This window comes from Paraphaeosphaeria sporulosa (assembly GCF_001642045.1).
Source record: "Paraphaeosphaeria sporulosa strain AP3s5-JAC2a unplaced genomic scaffold CC84scaffold_5, whole genome shotgun sequence".
Lineage (NCBI taxonomy): Eukaryota > Fungi > Ascomycota > Dothideomycetes > Pleosporales > Didymosphaeriaceae > Paraphaeosphaeria > Paraphaeosphaeria sporulosa.
In genome coordinates this window covers 2,740,531-2,758,370 of record NW_017253364.1, presented here as the reverse complement: position 1 = coordinate 2,758,370, position 17,840 = coordinate 2,740,531, and the positions used below count along the sequence as shown (strand labels likewise).

The 17,840-nt window shown below is 54.6% G+C and overlaps 9 protein-coding genes across 9 annotated transcripts; 7 read left to right on the top strand and 2 right to left on the bottom strand.

Annotated features, from left to right (window-relative positions):
• Nucleotides 1-563: 563 nt before the first annotated feature.
• On the top strand, nt 564-2,441 carry CC84DRAFT_1196441 (mannosyl-oligosaccharide 1,2-alpha-mannosidase precursor; the record flags this gene model as incomplete). The annotated part of the gene is made up of 3 exons (XM_018181463.1): nt 564-953; nt 1,005-1,070; nt 1,124-2,441. Exons 1-3 carry the CDS (start codon nt 796-798, stop codon nt 2,439-2,441), a joined length of 1,542 nt encoding a protein of 513 aa, XP_018036759.1. The 5' UTR covers nt 564-795.
• A 1,514-nt stretch (nt 2,442-3,955) lies between these two features.
• CC84DRAFT_1196440 (NAD(P)-binding protein) lies at nt 3,956-5,051 on the top strand. Its single transcript, XM_018181462.1, has 2 exons — nt 3,956-4,503; nt 4,567-5,051. The coding sequence occupies exons 1-2, from the start codon at nt 4,023-4,025 to the stop codon at nt 4,950-4,952; spliced, it is 867 nt and encodes a 288-aa protein (XP_018036758.1). The 5' UTR covers nt 3,956-4,022; the 3' UTR covers nt 4,953-5,051.
• Nucleotides 5,052-5,574: 523 nt separating this feature from the next.
• On the top strand, nt 5,575-6,615 carry CC84DRAFT_1187306 (uncharacterized protein; the record flags this gene model as incomplete). The annotated part of the gene is made up of 1 exon (XM_018180920.1): nt 5,575-6,615. The coding sequence occupies one exon, from the start codon at nt 5,575-5,577 to the stop codon at nt 6,613-6,615; it is 1,041 nt and encodes a 346-aa protein (XP_018036757.1).
• Nucleotides 6,616-7,105: 490 nt separating this feature from the next.
• On the top strand, nt 7,106-8,149 carry CC84DRAFT_1187305 (alpha/beta hydrolase fold domain-containing protein; the record flags this gene model as incomplete). Its single annotated transcript, XM_018180919.1, has 2 exons — nt 7,106-7,910; nt 7,962-8,149. 2 exons carry the CDS (start codon nt 7,106-7,108, stop codon nt 8,147-8,149), a joined length of 993 nt encoding a protein of 330 aa, XP_018036756.1.
• Nucleotides 8,150-9,908: 1,759 nt separating this feature from the next.
• CC84DRAFT_762891 (uncharacterized protein) lies at nt 9,909-11,737 on the top strand. The gene is made up of 3 exons (XM_018187342.1): nt 9,909-10,409; nt 10,590-11,474; nt 11,642-11,737. Exons 1-2 carry the CDS (start codon nt 10,289-10,291, stop codon nt 11,255-11,257), a joined length of 789 nt encoding a protein of 262 aa, XP_018036755.1. The 5' UTR covers nt 9,909-10,288; the 3' UTR covers nt 11,258-11,474; nt 11,642-11,737.
• On the top strand, nt 11,550-12,485 carry CC84DRAFT_763029 (uncharacterized protein). The gene has a single exon (XM_018187344.1). The coding sequence runs from the start codon at nt 11,842-11,844 to the stop codon at nt 12,439-12,441; it is 600 nt and encodes a 199-aa protein (XP_018036754.1). The 5' UTR covers nt 11,550-11,841; the 3' UTR covers nt 12,442-12,485.
• Nucleotides 12,486-12,528: 43 nt separating this feature from the next.
• Nucleotides 12,529-14,960, bottom strand: CC84DRAFT_1146465 (uncharacterized protein; the record flags this gene model as incomplete). The annotated part of the gene is made up of 3 exons (XM_018176553.1): nt 13,846-14,960; nt 13,365-13,695; nt 12,529-13,319 (listed from the first exon to the last, which is right to left on the bottom strand). Exons 1-3 carry the CDS (start codon nt 14,620-14,622, stop codon nt 12,529-12,531), a joined length of 1,899 nt encoding a protein of 632 aa, XP_018036753.1. The 5' UTR covers nt 14,623-14,960.
• On the top strand, nt 14,740-15,349 carry CC84DRAFT_762894 (uncharacterized protein). Its single transcript, XM_018187343.1, has one exon. It carries the CDS (start codon nt 14,856-14,858, stop codon nt 15,222-15,224), a length of 369 nt encoding a protein of 122 aa, XP_018036752.1. The 5' UTR covers nt 14,740-14,855; the 3' UTR covers nt 15,225-15,349.
• Nucleotides 15,261-17,615, bottom strand: CC84DRAFT_1164666 (uncharacterized protein). Its single transcript, XM_018178534.1, has 5 exons — nt 17,105-17,615; nt 16,503-17,042; nt 15,876-16,453; nt 15,483-15,829; nt 15,261-15,434 (listed from the first exon to the last, which is right to left on the bottom strand). The coding sequence occupies exons 1-5, from the start codon at nt 17,269-17,271 to the stop codon at nt 15,408-15,410; spliced, it is 1,659 nt and encodes a 552-aa protein (XP_018036751.1). The 5' UTR covers nt 17,272-17,615; the 3' UTR covers nt 15,261-15,407.
• Between the last annotated feature and the right edge of the window lie 225 nt (nt 17,616-17,840).

Genomic DNA, 17,840 nt, shown 5'->3' with positions numbered 1-17,840 from the left:
CGTGTAAATAAAGATGCCGCGGGCGGCGGCAGCAGGTGAAGGTGGCTGAGCTAAATCCTGGGGAGATCCCCCGCATTCCGTTGGCTAACGCAACATTCAGGAACGACCTTCCTCGAAGAAGAGACCAAACCATCGCCCACAAAGGAATACCGCGCTTTTGTTTTTTCTATTGTTCCCATCGCAGCCCTTACACGTGAATATCGGCCCCAAATAGCTTCTTCTTTCGACAAGGCTTCCGTCACTCGGACACTCCTCCGAGAAGGACCCTGGTCTTTTAGCTTGCCTAATGACGCCAGACAGCATGCTCCAAGGCCGGCGCCATCGCTTCACCAAGTCTGCTGACGACCAAGGAGACAGTCCCAAGATCGACACTTTTCGATAGCGCGTAGAACCGCTTCCTGACTTAGGCGCCCAGTAACATCGGTCTCACACCTTCCAAAGAGGTGACGCCGTCAGGTGCTGTCGCGTTGCGCTATCATTCCACGGTTACCTTGGGTTTGCGTAAACGAAGCGCTCGCACCAATGACGCCCCTCCCGGCGTGGCGCGTTGCTTGTTTAGCCACGAGAACGGTAAATAGGATGGGACCGGCCGTACCTGGGCGAGTTTTCAGCCCGCATCCCGCATGCTTTCGCGGGGTCACGATGGATATACATCCCTGCATCTCTGCCGACTGTGTATCTGAGCGATAATGCCTGTATACATAGCCTGTATAAAGGGCAGCTTTCGCACCTCCTCGCGGCCCCTCAGTGGCCATTCCTGGTTTCACCTCAGAACCAACCAGAGAATTATTCGTCATGGCAGTATTCAAGCGTGCCGTCGCCGTAGCAGCACTGTTATCAGGTGCCTCCGCCCTGCCTAGACAGTCAGAGTCTTTCGAGAAGAGACAAGATCTTCCACCTGCGGATGAACGTGCACAAGGTGTTATCGACACCTTCAGGACTGCGTGGGAAGGGTACGTGCATCGTTGAGTGTCTACTCCGCAGCACAAGCTTACCCAAAAAAGATACTACCAATATGCGTTCCCAAACGACGAGCTCAAACCCGTTACCAACGGCTTCAGCAATTCAAGGTATGATAATTCAGTCTTGCACTGTCAAATGCTGTATCGACTGATGTGTACAGAAACCAGTGGGGAGCCTCGGCCGTGGATGCATTGAGCACAGCTTTGGTCATGGGACAGAAGGACATCGTCAACCAGATTATTGAATATATTCCGACCATCAACTACTACAAGACTCCAACTGAGGTTTCATTGTTCGAAACCACGATCCGTTATTTGGCAGGAATGATCTCAGGATACGACTTCTTGAGCGGACCTCTCTCCGATCTTGCAGACAACAAGACAAACGTGGATGCCCTCCTCGAGCAGTCCAAAAATTTAGCCAACGCACTCTCATACGCCTTCGACACCCCTTCTGGCGTTCCTTACAATAACCTTGACTTTAGCACACGCGGGAACGATGGATCAAATAATGGCCTCGCTACTGTTGGTACACTCGTTCTGGAATGGGTTCGTCTTGCCGACCTTACTGGAAACACGACCTACGGCAATCTTGCCATGAAAGCCGAATCGTACCTCCTCGACCCCAAACCCGCCACGAGCGAACCCTGGCCAGGACTAGTTGGCTCAAGCATTGATCCCAAGACAGGCGAATTCACAGATGCAAGCGGTGGCTGGACCGGCGGCACCGACTCCTTCTATGAGTACCTCATCAAGATGTACGTCTACGACCCCTCGCGGTACAGCACGTACCTCGACCGCTGGGTTCTGGCCGTTGATTCCTCCATCGAGCATCTAGCCTCGCACCCCACACCACGACCGGACATCACCTGGCTCGCAATCTACAACAAACAGAACATCACCAAGCTCTCGCAGCACCTCGCTTGCTTCGACGGCGGCAACTTCATCCTCGGCGGCCAGGTCCTCGGAAAGCAGGAGTACATTGATTTTGGCCTCGAGCTCGTCAACGGCTGCCACGAGACGTACATTCAGACTGCAACGCGCATCGGCCCGGAGACATTCGCATGGGACGATGCCGGCGTACCGGCTGACCAAGCCGCGTTCTTCAACAAAACCGGGTTCTACATCCGCGATGGCGGATACCAACTCCGGCCCGAGGTCATCGAGTCGTACTACTACGCCTACCGCGCGACGGGCGACGTCAAGTACCAGGAGTGGGCATGGGATGCATTCACGGCGATCAACGCGACGACGCGTGTTGGGTCTGGGTACTCGAGCATCAGCAATGTGAATGCGGCTGGTGGAGGGAGCTTCACGGATTTCCAGGAGAGCTTTTGGTTTGCGGAGGTGCTGAAGTATAGTTATCTCATCCATGCGCCTGAGGCGGAGTGGCAGGTTGGAAAAGATGGGAAGAATGCTTGGGTATTTAATACCGAGGCGCATCCGTTCAAGGTATTTGGTGGTGGGGGTAATTCGTGAGGAGAAGGATAGAAGAGATAATGTTTATAGATGATCAATCTATTGAAATAAGATGTAACGCTGCGTACTCAACTAGTGTTGATTGCTGTGGTGGACGCTTCTCGAAACGTGGTGTCCAAGTCCATACAGCTTCCGGTCACCCCTCATTTCCCATCTCTTCGGCAGCCAGACAGCAGATGCACGCCCCAGGTAGGCATCGGGATTTGATTGCATCCCGCGAGTATCCGTTGCCTGAATGATTTCGACCGGTTTACCATACGCCATCCAGCACGGTCACACATCCAAGTACGGTACTAGTTATCGTGACACCCCTTCGAGCAAACATCATTAGCTCGCGCTACCTGTTTACCCATCCAGAGTCACCCATTCCTTACAACACGCACAACCCGCCCCTCTCTGTGCCACGCCGCCTACTCATATCGAACTCATCAGACGTCCCACGGATCCCCAACCCGCAAACAACGTACCACCAACCCTTGGCGTACATAATGGCTCACACATCACTTCCATCATTCTTCCTCCCGCCCTTGTAATCAACTATGCTCGCTACTCACGCCCTCTTCCTCGCTACCGCTCTTGCGGCCGTGCCAGCACCCCGAGACCCCTCATCCTTCGCCCCCTGCGAAAACGCAATCACAAACTGCCTACGGCAAGAAGTTGGAATCGTGAAATGCGAGTGCAAGCAGGGCGCTCTTGTATCTGCCTCCCCGTTTCCCCTACCCCTTCTCTTCTCCATTTGTGGGAATGTGCGGTGTGCTAAGTTGGTCGTATGCAGGTCAGGTGTAACGCGATTGGGATTCCGCTGGTGGAGGCTGGGGTAGATGGAACGGAGGATTTGACGTGTAAGTGAACGGTGATTTAGGGGGACCGGGGTGGGAGATGGGCTGACGAGGGACAGTTTATCGGTGGGAGAGGTTGATGGAGTGTCCGAGGCATGGGCATCTGCAGCAGTGTAACATGGGGAGGTGCGTTGAGTAAAGTTAGGGTACATGTGGAAATGCGAGAAACAAGGAAATCAACTATGGGGCCATTTTCACATTGGCCGGGGGGCATACGAGAGCTATGTCTCAAGGGTACCATAGTTCGATAAGTTCGCGGAGAAAGTTTGAGTGAGAAGTTGCTGTGTGTTGTGCTTGAGTTGTGGTTCGATTGGGTTATCGTTAGCATCGTATGTAGAGACTACAATTTCATGATAGCCTAAGTGTGAAAGGGCATTGGTGTAACCATGAACGGTAAGAGTTGAGTGTTGACGGTATTAATAAGCGGACATAGGAGTTAGTGTGCGGGCGTAGTGTAGCGTCAACACCTACAATGCTGTGGGTCCGATTGCTTTCGGGCGAAGCATCAATCGTCGCAAATACTGTGACTCAACTCACCTTTGCCGTTGACTGCCTTTGATGGTCAGTCCTAGGCTTAGAGCACGTGGGACCGGACGCATCAAGTGGGCGTAACCATGCCGACCATATATAAAGATCTACGATTGCGATTGTTGTCCGCATCTATTCCAGAGATCTACTCAACCCAAGCAGCCATCGTTTCCGATAGATAAACACCAGACCAGCAACGCCCAAACTTCATCAAATGGCGCCCCTCGTGTGGCTGATTACAGGCTGCTCCTCCGGCCTCGGTCTGCACTTGGCCACCCACGTCCTCGCCCGCGGTGACATCGCTATCGCGACTCTCCGTAATCCCTCAAAGTTGCCTGCTTCCCTTAAAGATCATCCCAACGCAGCAAACCTCTCCGTCATACACCTGGACGTCACAGCACCGCCATCCAAAATCTCAGCCGCCGTAGCACAAGCCACCGCGCTTCACGGACGTCTTGACGTCCTCGTCAACAACGCAGGCTACATCCAAATTGGTACTGTCGAGGAGTTAACACACGATGACTGGGTAGCACAGTTTGAAACCAACGTGTTTGGCGTGGTGAAAATGACGAGCGCGGTGCTCAAGGGGATGAGAGAACGTAGGAGTGGGACGGTGGTGCTTGTGGGGAGTTTGAGTGGGTGGGTTGGGCACGATGCGTGTGGGGCGTATGCGGGGTGCAAGTTCGCACTGGCAGGTGAGTTCTCTGGAGGTCATGGAGTAAAGAGTGTTTGTGAAGACATGCTGATGTGTTCGATAGGCATCGCTGAGGCACTCCAGCGCGAGACGAGCCATCTGGGGATCCGCACAGTGCTCATTGAGCCGGGTCGCTTCCGCACCAATTTGCTCTCGCCTGGGAACATGAAGGCGCCGGTGCAATCAGATAGCCCTGCATACTCATCTATGCTGGACGCGAAGATCGAGGGCTTGGCGGAGGAGGATCAAGCGCAGCCCGGCGACCCGGTGAAGTTTGCACGGGTGATGGTTGACCTTGTCAAGGGCGAGGGAGTCGCGAGTAACAGAAGTGTTCCGTTGAGAATGCCAATAGGTGTAGACTGCTATGAGGACGTGAAGCAGAGATGCGAGGAGACATTGGCTCAATTGAAGGAGTGGGAGGAGGTGATGGTGAGTACCAACTACTACTAGTACCCATAGTAGGCATCAGGGCAGACCGGCAGGCGATGTACGTCTCTGCGGAGTAGCGCTTGAAGACCACGCCATACCACGAATAGAAGCTTCGCCGTCGTGCACACTGCCACGGTGATATCGTGAGGGTAGGAGCAGGCTCCAGACCAGGTGGTGCGAATGACTCGCGTGCCTGCCAGCTGACTAAGGCACGCGACTCGACGTCACGCCTCTCCACCGCGGCGGCATTGCTCTACGAGTTTCGCTGCGGCCCACTACTGCCTGACCAATCTGCTCGCAGGCACTAGCAACTTCTGAGCTGCGCTTACGTCGTTGGAGGGGCCTTTATTCATTTATTGCAAGCTGGCCCGCGTGGCTCTACACATTCACCGTGGCGTCGTTTACAGATCGGTTCGCAGACTTGAAGAAGTCTGTCAATTTTCTTCTACACCACCCGTATCTTGGCACCACGGCCGCGCCTGCCTCGCAGCACCCGCCGCCCACCGACACCCTGTCGCGACTCGCATACATTGCCCGTGAAGGCGGCCTCAGCGACGTGATCGACCTGCTCACCCACCCTCGCTTCGACGATCCTGCATACCTCACCCTGCTCTCCATCCTCGTCGCGACTGTCTTTCTGACCATGTCGTGGTTCTCTCGCGGCACCGGCGGCAGCGGCTGGGGCGGTCGCTTCTCGCCCTTTGGGCGCAGCTCTCCCAACACCGGCGAGGTGTCTGATTCCGACTATTCCTACATCACCTCGGCAGACCTGAAGAAGGAGGAGGGCCGCAACCGCAGCTCGTCGCGCCCCGAGATTGTCGAATGGGACGACAAGGACCCGAACCGCGCGACCGACGTACTGGTCTTCAAGAAGGACGGCACAAAGTACCCCACACACTTTGCCGCGCAGAGCATACGAGATGGTGATCTGAGGATCAGTACGGTACGGCAGGCAGCTGCGAAGAAGCTTGGCGTGGACGACCCGCGCCGGATACGCTTGTTCTACAAGGGCAAGAACCTGAAGCACGACGAGCGCACGGCTCGCGAGGAAGGCCTCCGTGGCGATGGCAGCGGCAGTGAGATTCTGTGCTCGGTAGGCGAGACGGCTACCGGCAGCCTGGCGCCAGGTGCCGAGCCTTCGTCACCACGAGCCTGGAGCGACGGCGAAGACGAGGACGACACTAGCGGTATCGACTCTGGCGTGAACACGTCCGGCAAGAAGAAGAACAGGAAGCGCGGTGGCAGGAAGAGCAAGAAGAAGGGCGCTCCCTCGTCGGACCCCAGCACGCCTGGCCTTGCGTACTCGAACGCTGGACCAGTCGCTGGCGCAGAGTACCTTCCCATTCCTTCCAATATTCCTGGACCCCGACCGACGTCCAAGTCCGCACCTGTGTCTGGCGCCGCAACACCGCAGACCCCAATGGGCAAGCTCGACGTGCTTGCGTCCAAGTTTCATACCGAATACGTCCCGCTGTGCGTCAAGTACATGCAGAACCCACCTGAAGAGCCAGCGAAGAGGCAATTCGAGTACAAGAAGCTGTCTGAGACCATCATGACGCAGATTCTGCTGAAGCTGGATGGTGTTGAGGTCGAAGGCGATCAAGACGCCAGGATGAGGCGGAAAGAATTGGTCAGGGAGGTGCAAGGCATGCTCAACAAGCTAGATGAGATCAATCGAGTCTGATCGTGTCGCTACTGACAAACGGGTCGACAAAAGCTGATGATAATGTTAGCGGGCGTTGGGTCTAGAGCGGACTGCAAAACGCTAGTGATCTGCGATCTGTTCATGTACGTTTGTTTACGATTTCGGGGCTGATGCCTAGCGGATGATGATGCCCGCCAAAGCGCATTCAGCATTGTCTACATGAGTCCAGTTTGATACCAATTCTACCGCAATTTCTTGCCTGATGCTGCACGTGTTATAGGTCACGAGTCTTTGCGATCGATCATGACCTCCTTACAGCCCATAACGACGAAGCCTTGTTCGTAGGGCTTGTCCAAGGAGACTATACTGTATGGAACACCGACCTTCTACAACGGAAACGGCAAGTAATCCCAAATTGGCAGGCGTCATCGCACAGCATGCCCTGCACGCGATGACAGGGATGCGGCAGCCACATAATATCCCCGCCCATGCTCATGGTGCACCGCACCGCCAGTCGCACATCTTCAAGATGCGCTCCCTCACCTGGCTCTCAACTTTCCTCCTTCCCACCGTCCTTAGCCAAACCGTCATCCCACCCAGCACCTGGAATTATACCTATCCATGGACCGTCCACCACTACCCACTCACTACCCAGCTCCTGAATCTTTCAATGGCATACATGGACATCCAACCTAGCTCAGCCCCGATTTCCACCATCGTCCTCCTCCACGGCAAAAATTTCTGCGGCGCAACCTGGGAAGACACCGCGCGCCGTCTGCTTGCGCACAACTACCGCGTCGTCATCCCCGACCAGATCGGCTTCTGCAAGTCCTCCAAGCCGCCCCACTATCAGTTCTCGCTGCAGCAGCTAGCCTCAAATACGAAATCCCTGCTCGACGCGCTGGAAATCCCGCAGGCCAAGATCCTGGGCCACAGTATGGGCGGCATGCTAGCGACGCGATTCGCGCTCATGTACCCCAACACAACCTCCCACCTCATCCTGACGAATCCTATCGGGCTGGAGGACTGGAAGGCGCTGGGTGTGCCGTGGCGCGCGATTGATCTTTTGTACGCGGACGAGCTGAAGACGAATTATACAAGTGTGAGGAAGTACCAGCAGGCGACGTACTACGTCAATACGTGGAAGGATGAGTACGATGTCTGGGTCAATATGCTGGTTTCGCTGTATCGCTCTGGAGAAGAGGGGATGGCGTTTGCGTATGATATGGCGCTTACGACGGACGCGGTGCTGACGCAGCCGGTCGTGTATGAATTTGGGCTTGTGAAGGCGAAGACTCTGCTGTTGATCGGGACGAAAGACAACACTGCTATAGGTGAGTGTTCTAAGATCACTGTTGTGAGAGGTGGTAGCTAATGTGTAGCAGGCAAGGCGTGGAGTCCGCCAGAGGTGCAGGCGAAGCTGGGGCACTACTCGGTCCTGGGAAAGGAAACTGCGGGCAAGATACCAGGGGCAGATTTGGTCGAGTTTGAGGACTTGGGACATGCGCCGCAGATCCAGGAGAGTGAGAGGTATCATGCGGCGCTTTTTGAGTGGTTGGATAGAGTAGGTTGAAGGCGCCGAGAATTCCAACAAGTTCGGATATATTTAATATATGGAACTCAGATATACTAAGAAATGCAGTGATTTTCACTCATATACTGCAGTCTAGGACACTTATGCTGCCAAACAGATGCATAAACTATTCCGGAAGAACCGAAAGCATTTACAGTGAAGCCTGTTGCGCGAGAAAGTGACGCGCCACTGCAAGGGAAACGAGTCGCGTCAGCTCCTTGGGGAGGTTGGTGGATGGGAAGTAGGGGAGAAGAATAGTTTGTTCCATGTTTTCTCCTGGAGTAGTGGGTTGAGTCATCACCTACATCCCACGGGGCAAGAATCCTGTGTTGAATTTTGAAAATCTGCTTGGGTCGTGAAGTGTGGCAGGTGGGAGCTGCCGGAGCCAGCCCCATCCATCCGGCCTAGACAGGCACAGTAATATATCGTCTTCTTGGGCAGCGTTCCCACATGGACTCTACGAAGGGACCTCAATTACGTTACGTCCCGCACGTAGTATGCAAGGCATGCGGCAGAAAGTGAATCGACGCTTGATTAGTATTCTAGCGGCATGTGTGCTTTCAGGTCTACGGCAACCGTAACCATAACCACGATTGCATCTTCCCATGCGCTCCAAGGCAAAATCCAAGTCCAGCTCAGATCCTTGATAGGGTCCAACGCCATTCTTTCCACAAGCAGCTTGTCTCTTGGGTGGACTAAGAGCCAGCGATTCCGGGCCATTTCGCTTCGGAGATTCCGGACAAGAGTGCACATCTCAATTGTCATGACTTTTCCTGCTTCGTTCCAACTTGAGGATTCATCCTCATCTTCCACTAAATTTCGCGCCCACCCAGGCTCGGTCTTTGCGAATGCTCTTCGGAGGCGCGGAAAGTCTGGCGCCAAAGGTGTTGTAGTACTCGGGGTTTTCGCATGGTTCACGCGGAAGGTGACGGCCGCAATCTCTACCAGAGTCCAGTGGATTTTTCCGCGTCAGTCGTAGGTGCTGCTCTCAACATACCTGCTCAGAATAGGATATGGATTGTTGTCGGGGAGTGGTGGATACTGTACGGAGATTGCAGCGGGATGATGAGTGAGTGACGATTGTGTTTATGGCGGCGGAGAGGCACATTGTGGCGGCGGAGAATCATGTTACTACCGGATAAAGCATGTTCGGTACAACTTTGGGAGGAACATTCGGTGCATGGAGGTGGGATATTTCTGCTTCGTGCGCTCGCGCAGTCTCCTCCGATACATCTGGCCCTATTCGGGTTAACTTTGTCAATAATCGCTCCCATATGTGAGGCCGCTTCATGATCGTTCTTGTCTTTCGATATGACTCTGCGGGTCGCCATTGCCAACACCAGGTCTCGAAGTATCGGGCCGTCCGCACTGTTCCTCCTAGGAGCCGGCTTCCTGGGTTATCAATCCAACAAGGCCCTGCACAGTTCTACCTACGTGCGCAATGAGGGGCGGGACGTTGGTTTTGACCGCTTATATAAGCGGGCTACTGGGAATCAGCGCAAGGTTGACCACAATAGTGCTGTATGTTGGTATTACGAGGCGTGAGTGGGTCTGAGCATTGAACGTCTATATTGCCAAACTCCGCTAGGATGGTACAGTCTTCGTTCTCGCGCCCGACATATCGTTTAGTTGAAGTGTAGTCTTCCCCTTCTGCATCATATCTAGCCGTCGCGCCTAATCCCAATTAGGCAACTCACCTCGGCCTCCGATAGCATCATCCTTGACCTGCAGTCCCTCCCCACCACTTGTACTTTACGAATGCACCCCGATTGATATTGTACATAACATTACAGGTGTATAGATTTGTTTGTCACGTTGAAGGTCCCGAAATAAGATATTTGCATAGCACTGGGTACTCGAATACCCCGCAGTCGAGAGCTGAGTGAGCACGCAAGAGCACGGAGCAAAAGAAATACATTCAAGGTTGAAAGACCAGAGATTCAAGCTACGCAGAGAGTAGCCAAAGTACGTGTAACGTGCTGGAAGCAGAAAGTGAAGAGGTGGAACTGGAAGGCACGGTCCTAGGACAAACGCAAAGATTGGAACCACCTCCGTCGGTGAGCAGAGCCCTGAACTCCATCATTCTCGTACAGATCGGAGAATAAACAATTGAGAACACTCGCAAACGCGACCTTAAGCATGGCGAAACCTACGCTTCTCGCTTTCCATGGCTCTGGCAGCAACGACACGATTCATTACGTACAGCTGGCTCGCATATCGCGGTTTCTGAAACAGCATTTCGAGATAGAGGCACTGTGTGGTATGTCAATTTCGACCAGATTACTGTCCATATCCATTCCCACAATATACAATCCAATACCGCCGCTATGTAATCGCGGACATTTACTTCCATCTCCCACAGCTTCATCCATGCATTCTACCAACTCCATAACCCCACCCCGAAACCTCACATTGCATCCTCTAAGTTAAGAAAACCCAGGTCCAATCGAATCTGCCGCCGGCCCAGGTATCCTCCCCTTCTTCGACGGCTGCGGTCCCTTCTACCGCTGGGCACCCCCCAGCGACATCGTGAACGCGTCCACCAGCCCAACCTACGGCCCGATGCTCCCCGAAGTCTGCTCTCTCATCGAAGCCGCCGTCTCCCGGGCACGCAGCAAAGGCAGCAAAGTCGTCGGCGTCATCGGCTTCTCGCAGGGCACACGCGTGGTCGCTGGTCTACTCAAGGCGTCGCAGATCCAGCGGGTGTTAGCGAAGGAAGGAAAGGGCAAGGCTTTGGAGTGGCTAGCTGACATCCGCTTCGGACTGAGCGTGTGTTCGTCGTTCCCGCCGGCGCTGGTGCCTGCGGCTGTGCTGGAGGCTGTTAAAACGTCGGGCCAGGACGAGGACCAGCAGAAGGCGTTGCTGGAAGAAAAGATTGTGCTGCCGGCGCTGCATGTGCTGGGGAGCCAGGATGAGTGGGCGTGGGCGGGGAAGTTGTTGATTGGGAGCGCGTATGAGACGGATGTGGAGCCCAAGGTGGATGTGGAGAAGGGGAAGAATGGCGTTCTTGAGTTTGCTATGGGACACCATTACCCTGTGCAGCCCGAGGATACGGAGAAGGTTGCGAATTGGGTTTTGGGCACGTGGGAAGGCGTGAAAGGAGAGTAGTTGTGCGGGGATACAGGCGCGTCCTGCGAGACTGAGGGCTACGATACGTAGCACGATCATGCGCAAAGCGAGGAATGCGAGAAGTTATGAGGAATTGATAGACTCGCCATAGATTCAGTTTTGTCGTGCATTTCGATGCAGCTCAAGTTGGTTATACAGGAGGTAGTACAAGCCTTTTAGAAGCGAGAAATGCGAGGACTTTAGTCAGAACTAGCAGGTGCGCTCATATTCCCCTCACCTAGCTGAATACCAGGACAGAACAGACCTATACATACATTCTTACGGCATATCTTCCACGGCCATGATTGGGATCAAAGGTCACGCTCTAGCCTCGTATTCAGTTCGGGTTTCTGCATCCCCCTCAAATGGCTTACCCAACACGAGAAAAATTATATTACCGTTCCGCCGACACCAGCCTACTCCTCGCAAACTTCCCTATCACCATGGAAATCCAATATATAAAGCCATGCACTTTTACTGATCACGTCAAGCACGCCTAGTCATAACGCAATTCATCTCCACCGCAATTAGTCCTCCAAACTCTTATTCAATACCCCCAAGTCTCCCTAACTACCACCACCACCATGCATCTCCCAGCACTCACCCTCCTCCTAACCTCCTTCGCCGCCCTCACCACCGCTCTGCCCAGCGAGGACGCTCTGAAGGCAGACCCCCTGGCCCCGCGCGCCAACTGTGATAAGAAAGCCTGCAAGTGCACAGGCGTGTCGAACCCGGGTATCTACTGCGGGTGGTGTCCGCAGGTGACGTCTGGGTGGAACGTGGACCACGCGTATGAATGTGCTACGAACGGGAAGTGTGAGGACTATGGGTGTGTGATATCCGCACGTAAGGTCAAATGCAAATCATCTGACGGGATGATAGGTGTGCGACGAGTCATTGCGGGGCGGGGAGGGGGCCGTGTGATGGGCGGGATAAGTGGTAGAGAAAAGATTATGGAGACGGGTGTTTGGGGGGATGGGGCTGGGGAATTTCACATCTTTTACACGCTATCACGCACACTCTTTTGGCACGGGTTCAAGGATTCACTGGTCGTGGGCAGGCGGACCAGAAAGTGCGAATCGATGCCGCGAGGCTGGAGGGACACGGACTGGGAATTGATATTCCAGTCGAGATTCTTTCGCCGTTGTGAAAGCTCGGATGCTCGAATTCCGACATTCATTTGAACAGCTACCGTCTTATTGCAACAAGTGGTATAATCTCGCAATGTAACACCCCACAACCCAAGTATTTCAACACGCAAAACACCCTCCCTACTCTGGGCCCTCCCCCTTAGCTAAGCCACTCCCCTCCCGTTGATGCCCACTCTTCCTCCCTGACCCGCTCCCCCCGCTACGATTACTCCCCCGACTCCCCGCCCTCTCCCTCCCCTTCTTCCCCTCCAACTCCTCCCTTACGCGCCTTAACACCTCCATCCCCTTCTCACTCTTCCCCATACCCGCTACCAACGCCGTATTCTCCCTCTGCAGCTCACCAATCTGCTCCTTCACAATCCTGAGCTCCTGCTCCGCTAGCTCCGCCCGCGACTTGTACTCGTCACGCTCGCGTTGCGCTTTCTGGAGCGCCGTCTTGTCAGCCTCCTTCTGCTGGCGCGCGAGGAGCTTCTTGGTTTCGCGCTCGCGGCGGGCCTCGAGCTTTCGCACTTCCTTGGCGAATTTCTCCTCTTGCTTCTTTTTCTCGCGGGCGTGTTTTTCGGCGGTTTTTTCGAGCTCCTTTTCGGACTTGGTGGTCAAGGACAGGGTGGATTGGTCCTGCTTGCTGCGCGCGGCGTCAAGCCTTTCTTTTAATTTGGCGCGCTTCTCTTCAATCTTTTGGAGTTCGCGGTTGTGGCGGTCTTGCAGCTGTGTGGGGGACTTTGACGAGTCGCCTGAGGCGAGAGGAATGGAAGTGTTAGATGTGGTGGAGAGAGGGGAGGAGACGGGTGGACCTTCAGGGGCGGTGTTGTACTGTTCTGCAGAGGCGAAGGAATCGATACTTGATAAGCTGGTCGCTGTAGAGCTTTGCGAGTCTGTTCGGTGGAGCGAGTTGATAGCCTGGGCGATAGCTGGATCGGTTTGATCGGACATAGTCGAGGCTTTCTCATTCTGACCGTCAAGGTTTCGCTGAGAGGGGTGGCGTATGGACACGGGACGGTCTGCGATGCTTGTACCTACTCCGGCTAGTATACCATTGTTCTCTACTATCGATAGCCTTGGCTGACGGTCGAAACTTTGCCTGGTATGTTCTTCAAGGGGTTCAGCCACTGTTGAGTGCTGTTCGTCTTCTTCTCGAGAGGGGAAATCATCATTCGAGCATGCCCAGTCCAGAAATTTTCCGGCATCATTGACGATACTTCCCGGGGTACCTCGCTCGACCATGAATCGTGGTATACCACCCCCAGGGTCGCTTCTCGTAATCATTATCCATTCGACAGGGTTCGTCTCCGGGTCATCGTCGTCTGCTTCGTCTATCCTGTCGATTCTCTCGCCTTTTGCGTGTGGTCCTCTCGATTCTGCAAAGCTGATCGTGTGGTCTCTCGGCCTGGTCTTCTTCTGATCTTGTTTATGGAGATCAGATGTTGAGGCCGATACATGTCGAGAATGCGCGAGTGGAATTTCGCGGATCATTTCGACGGACTCGTATTGGCCGCGAACCATGCCGTCTCTCGGGGGCGCACTCTCATGTGAAACAGGTATTGAGACGACCATGTAGTGTCGTGGCATTACGTCGCCGACTTTGGACGCGTTGCTCAGGCAATTGGGCGAAGTGAGCAGAAGGGTCAGGAACTCGCGAGGGGCGGTCGGTCCAGGGAACTGTGCGGAGAGTTGGTACACCTCGAGCTTCCCGATCCCGTCAACATTAATGTCCTCCAAGCGTTGGTCTCCGCCAATCCCCCGCACGTTGCCCTCTCCCGGCCCGCCTTGTACCTCCAGACTTGCTGGGAACTCGCGCATCATGGCTTTCTTCCATTTCGCAAAACCGAGCCCCTCATGCACGCTTGTCCTCGCAAACCACGCGCCGTGTCTATCGTGTCCCGCCATCTTGAACACACTAATGCCCGTCGCCGTCTCCTTCGCGCCCAGCTTCACCGGCTTTCCCCATGCTTTGTGTAACGCCTCGTGCTCTGGTCGTATCGGCCTTCGGGCCTTCGATATCGTAAGTTCTGCCGCGGATCTTGCGCAATTCGCATCGCTGCGGGAGCGTTGCGACGACTCGTAGGGCGTGCCATTGGGCGGTGGCGGTACGGAATTCGCTATGAGCTCTGCCTTGGCGAAGATTTCAGGAAGGAAGGTCTTCAGGTCATTCACCGGGATATCTGCAAAGTCCTTTGGGCGTAGGCACTCCAGTGCCTTGTGCAGCTCTGCCATACTTTGGTTGAGTGGGGGCAGGTTTGCGAAGCCACGGGGTATGGGGATCTACGCAAGTGTCGCTGCGGGTCGCTTTTAGGCTGCAGATCCACTTGTGAAGCTGGTGGTCTATTGATTTACGTAGATGGTGCGTTATGTGAAGCTGCTAGATGTCCGAGGTTTCCGTGGTCGGCGCCGACGCGCATCAATGACAGCCATTCATTGGGCTCGCGTTTCGGGCCTGGAAGCGAGGGATGAGTGCGGAAGAATGGGCAATCGCTCAGGGAAATAGTATGCCAGCACGAGTCTACAGTGGAACGAGCGAACGAGGCTTACACGCGATGTCTACATGGCTGTTTCCTGTACACAGCAAGCCCGAGACACGCAGGGAACATGGGACGTCATACCAAGGTAATATGCCAAGCTTCTGGGGCAGAAAGCGCCGGCCTAGTGCTAACGCAGGGCCTCCCACAGCCCCGATCGTGCACGCCACGCCTCGGCCTTGTGGATGGGCCGTGCCGAGTGCGCCTGAGAGACCCTCTTTTAGGAATACCTTGCGGACGATAGGCGGCTGTAATCTCGCCCTCGGGCCAGGACGAAGGGCAACTGCAGCTGCACATTGAAATCTGCATTTACACAAATAAATCAAACTATGAATTCTACTCTAAGCTGCAGTAACGAGAGGGGTATAAGGCCACATGGCATGGCAAATAGTAGTTGCAGGGTCGTCGCAGCGCTTTCTAGATGACAAAGGGTATTTCTGCTGACCAAAAGCTGGGCCATTGACAAAGGCCGTCCCAAACCTATTATACAAGAACATAGAGAGCACACATCTGTCAAAGTCAGCTTCGCTGCACACCACGCGCAAGTTCGCTACTCACCATTGCAAGCCCGAGGATCATCGAGCACCAGAAGAGCACGTTGTTTAGAAGGGTGCGGCCCTTCACCCATTTGGACCGCTGCACCAGCACTATGGGCATTTGCAGCATCATCGCGATGAAGCCGTAGCCGCGGAACTTCCGCGTGATGCAACCCATAACTAATTCGTGTGCGAGCGCGCTGATGAAAAAGGTTATTGTCGTCGCAAGTGGGCGCGACATGTGACCACGCGATGCTGAATAGACGTGTCGCCGGAAGAAGTGGTGCACCGGTTTGTTCCATTCTCGCGAGAACTCCAGCCAGTCGCAACTGTTCCACCAGTCTGCAAAGAATTGACGGTCGGCGAATCCTGTGAGGTTTAGTATGATGATCTAGGATTCAAGCATGTCACTTACGCGTAATCTCTGCAAAGGCGCCGAGTATGTACTCAAAGATCACGAGGAAGACAAGAAGGAATGCGACCATGAACGGAAACAGTAGACGTCCTATCGTCTCCGAGAGGATCAAGGCAAACTCCGAAGCACTGGTCGACGTTTGCAGCGCAATGGCAGATTCGTCTAGAACGGGTAGAATGAACTCTTCAGTCGTAATCGTCAGGAGGAAAATGCACCCGAACACAGCCAGTGTCTTGTAGAAGAGCTCCAACCAGCGGGTCGATGCTGTTCGAGGGTACTCCAACTCGTAACACAATGTAGGGCAGAAGATGAAATCCGTATAGTTTGCGATGGTAAGATTTTCAGGGTACGACACATGTCCGAGAGGAGACGTCAGTTCAAGCGCAAGATCCTCGCGAAGATGCACCACTCGCTCTTTTTCCGAGTCCTCTTTGTTTTGGTGCGTGGGAGATTGGGGTATCTCATGAAGATGTGTGCGCGCTGCGGGGTACCTATATGCTGCAGCCTTGGATACGTTTTGTGGGTTATCGAGATCGTAAAGCCTGCGTCTAGTTTCGCTGAGATGGCCATTGTAGAAACTGGTTGTGTCAGTCGCATTAAGCTACAAGTTACATTCAGGCAGCTCACGCATAGGAATGCATCTTCATAAAGATGGCAAGCAAATGTAGCGTGAAGAAGACCTGGGCAGTCCAGCTCCAATCGCGGATGAAGGGGTAGGTGCACCAGAAAGCCAGCCAGAAGACCTGGTATATGCTCTGAATCGCCATGCCCAGCTTGCTCCAGCGGAAGATGCCGTTGCTGTTCATGAAGAACTTGTGCATGGGTAGTGAGAGCGCGGTCGACCCCACCATGAGTCCGTCAATGACGCCTAGTTCATACACCTTCTCCCTGAACAGGTCCCATTGTCTGATACTCAGAGGATAGCCCGTCTCCTTGTAATGGCGCAGCATAGTGGTTATGACCATGATGGCAAGCCCAATCCAGAACAGCACAAAGAACCCGCGAAAGTCTCGGTAGTCGCTTGATGGATCGAAATGCGATACGCGATCGACGTATTCGATGGTGGGGAAGATGCGCCGTTTTTGCTCAGCTCGAACCTGGCGGCGTGCCGACGAGGTTGCCTTGACTGATGGAGGAGCATTTTCGGGGATGGGCGTGGTACGTCCACTGCGGCCGTCAGTATCAACACTCGCATTGCTGCTGGATGCGTCTACAGGGCGCTGACCCACCTAGAGATACCTGAGGCATTGCCCTCGATCTGACCGTTTGCGCCTATTGCCTCATCGCTCAGACGCGGCCGTAGAAAGTCTATGCGCGTAGGTTTGCGCGCTCGCGGCTCGTGTACGTGTGCGTGCCCGTTCTGGGTTGCCGCGTCGATGGAGGTGGATTCGGCCATGATGAAAGGACACGACTTGCAATCATACCATGCTGGAAGGGCAGGTGGGCCTTGGAGGTCGACTTTCTTATATGTGGTGTCAGCCCAGCCGTCAGTGCTGATCACTGCTCGGCTTCACGCGTGTGAATCCCGAGGGGGCGTGGTGCGTGTTACAGTCGGTGAAAAGTGGCAGGGGTCGTTCTGCAGAGGGTGGCTTCGCAGTCCGAAAAGGGAACGTGTATGAGAGGGCCAGATCCTGATCAGGGCATAGACGTACAGTGCAAGTGCTGTGCAGCGGGCGACTGCAGGCGTAAACACGAAGGCAAGGTAGGCTACTTTAGCTGGCCGGCGATGACGGAACGCTCGGAATGGCAGCGGAAGCCATGTGCCACAATGTACATTTACATCACCTGGCCGCGAGCAAGTGCGTCTAGCTGCTTTGGGCGCAGTGGGAAGGTGCGACGGCCCGACGTTAGCCCGGGCTGCATTGCGGCTGCTGGTTTGGGGAGAGTGCTGGTGCTCCGAATAATCAGCCACCATTGCAGTATCTCACGACCACGGATTCCCTCGACACTTCGCCAGCACGTCCG

What these genes read in the sequence shown, in the direction of transcription:
- CC84DRAFT_763029 (XM_018187344.1), top strand. Translation starts at nt 11,842, where the DNA reads ATGCATCTCCCAGCACTCACCCTCCTCCTAACCTCCTTCGCCGCCCTC.
- CC84DRAFT_1196440 (XM_018181462.1), top strand. Translation starts at nt 4,023, where the DNA reads ATGGCGCCCCTCGTGTGGCTGATTACAGGCTGCTCCTCCGGCCTCGGT. An exon ending in GTGCAAGTTCGCACTGGCAG is followed by an intron (nt 4,504 to 4,566) that starts GTGAGTTCTCTG and finishes TGTGTTCGATAG; the next exon opens with GCATCGCTGAGGCACTCCAG.
- CC84DRAFT_762891 (XM_018187342.1), top strand. Translation starts at nt 10,289, where the DNA reads ATGGCGAAACCTACGCTTCTCGCTTTCCATGGCTCTGGCAGCAACGAC. An exon ending in CGAGATAGAGGCACTGTGTG is followed by an intron (nt 10,410 to 10,589) that starts GTATGTCAATTT and finishes AAGAAAACCCAG; the next exon opens with GTCCAATCGAATCTGCCGCC.
- CC84DRAFT_762894 (XM_018187343.1), top strand. Translation starts at nt 14,856, where the DNA reads ATGAGTGCGGAAGAATGGGCAATCGCTCAGGGAAATAGTATGCCAGCA.
- CC84DRAFT_1164666 (XM_018178534.1), bottom strand. Translation starts at nt 17,271, where the DNA reads ATGGCCGAATCCACCTCCATCGACGCGGCAACCCAGAACGGGCACGCA. An exon ending in ATGAAGATGCATTCCTATGC is followed by an intron (nt 16,454 to 16,502) that starts GTGAGCTGCCTG and finishes TGACACAACCAG; the next exon opens with TTTCTACAATGGCCATCTCA. An exon ending in TGATCCTCGGGCTTGCAATG is followed by an intron (nt 15,435 to 15,482) that starts GTGAGTAGCGAA and finishes TGACTTTGACAG; the next exon opens with ATGTGTGCTCTCTATGTTCT.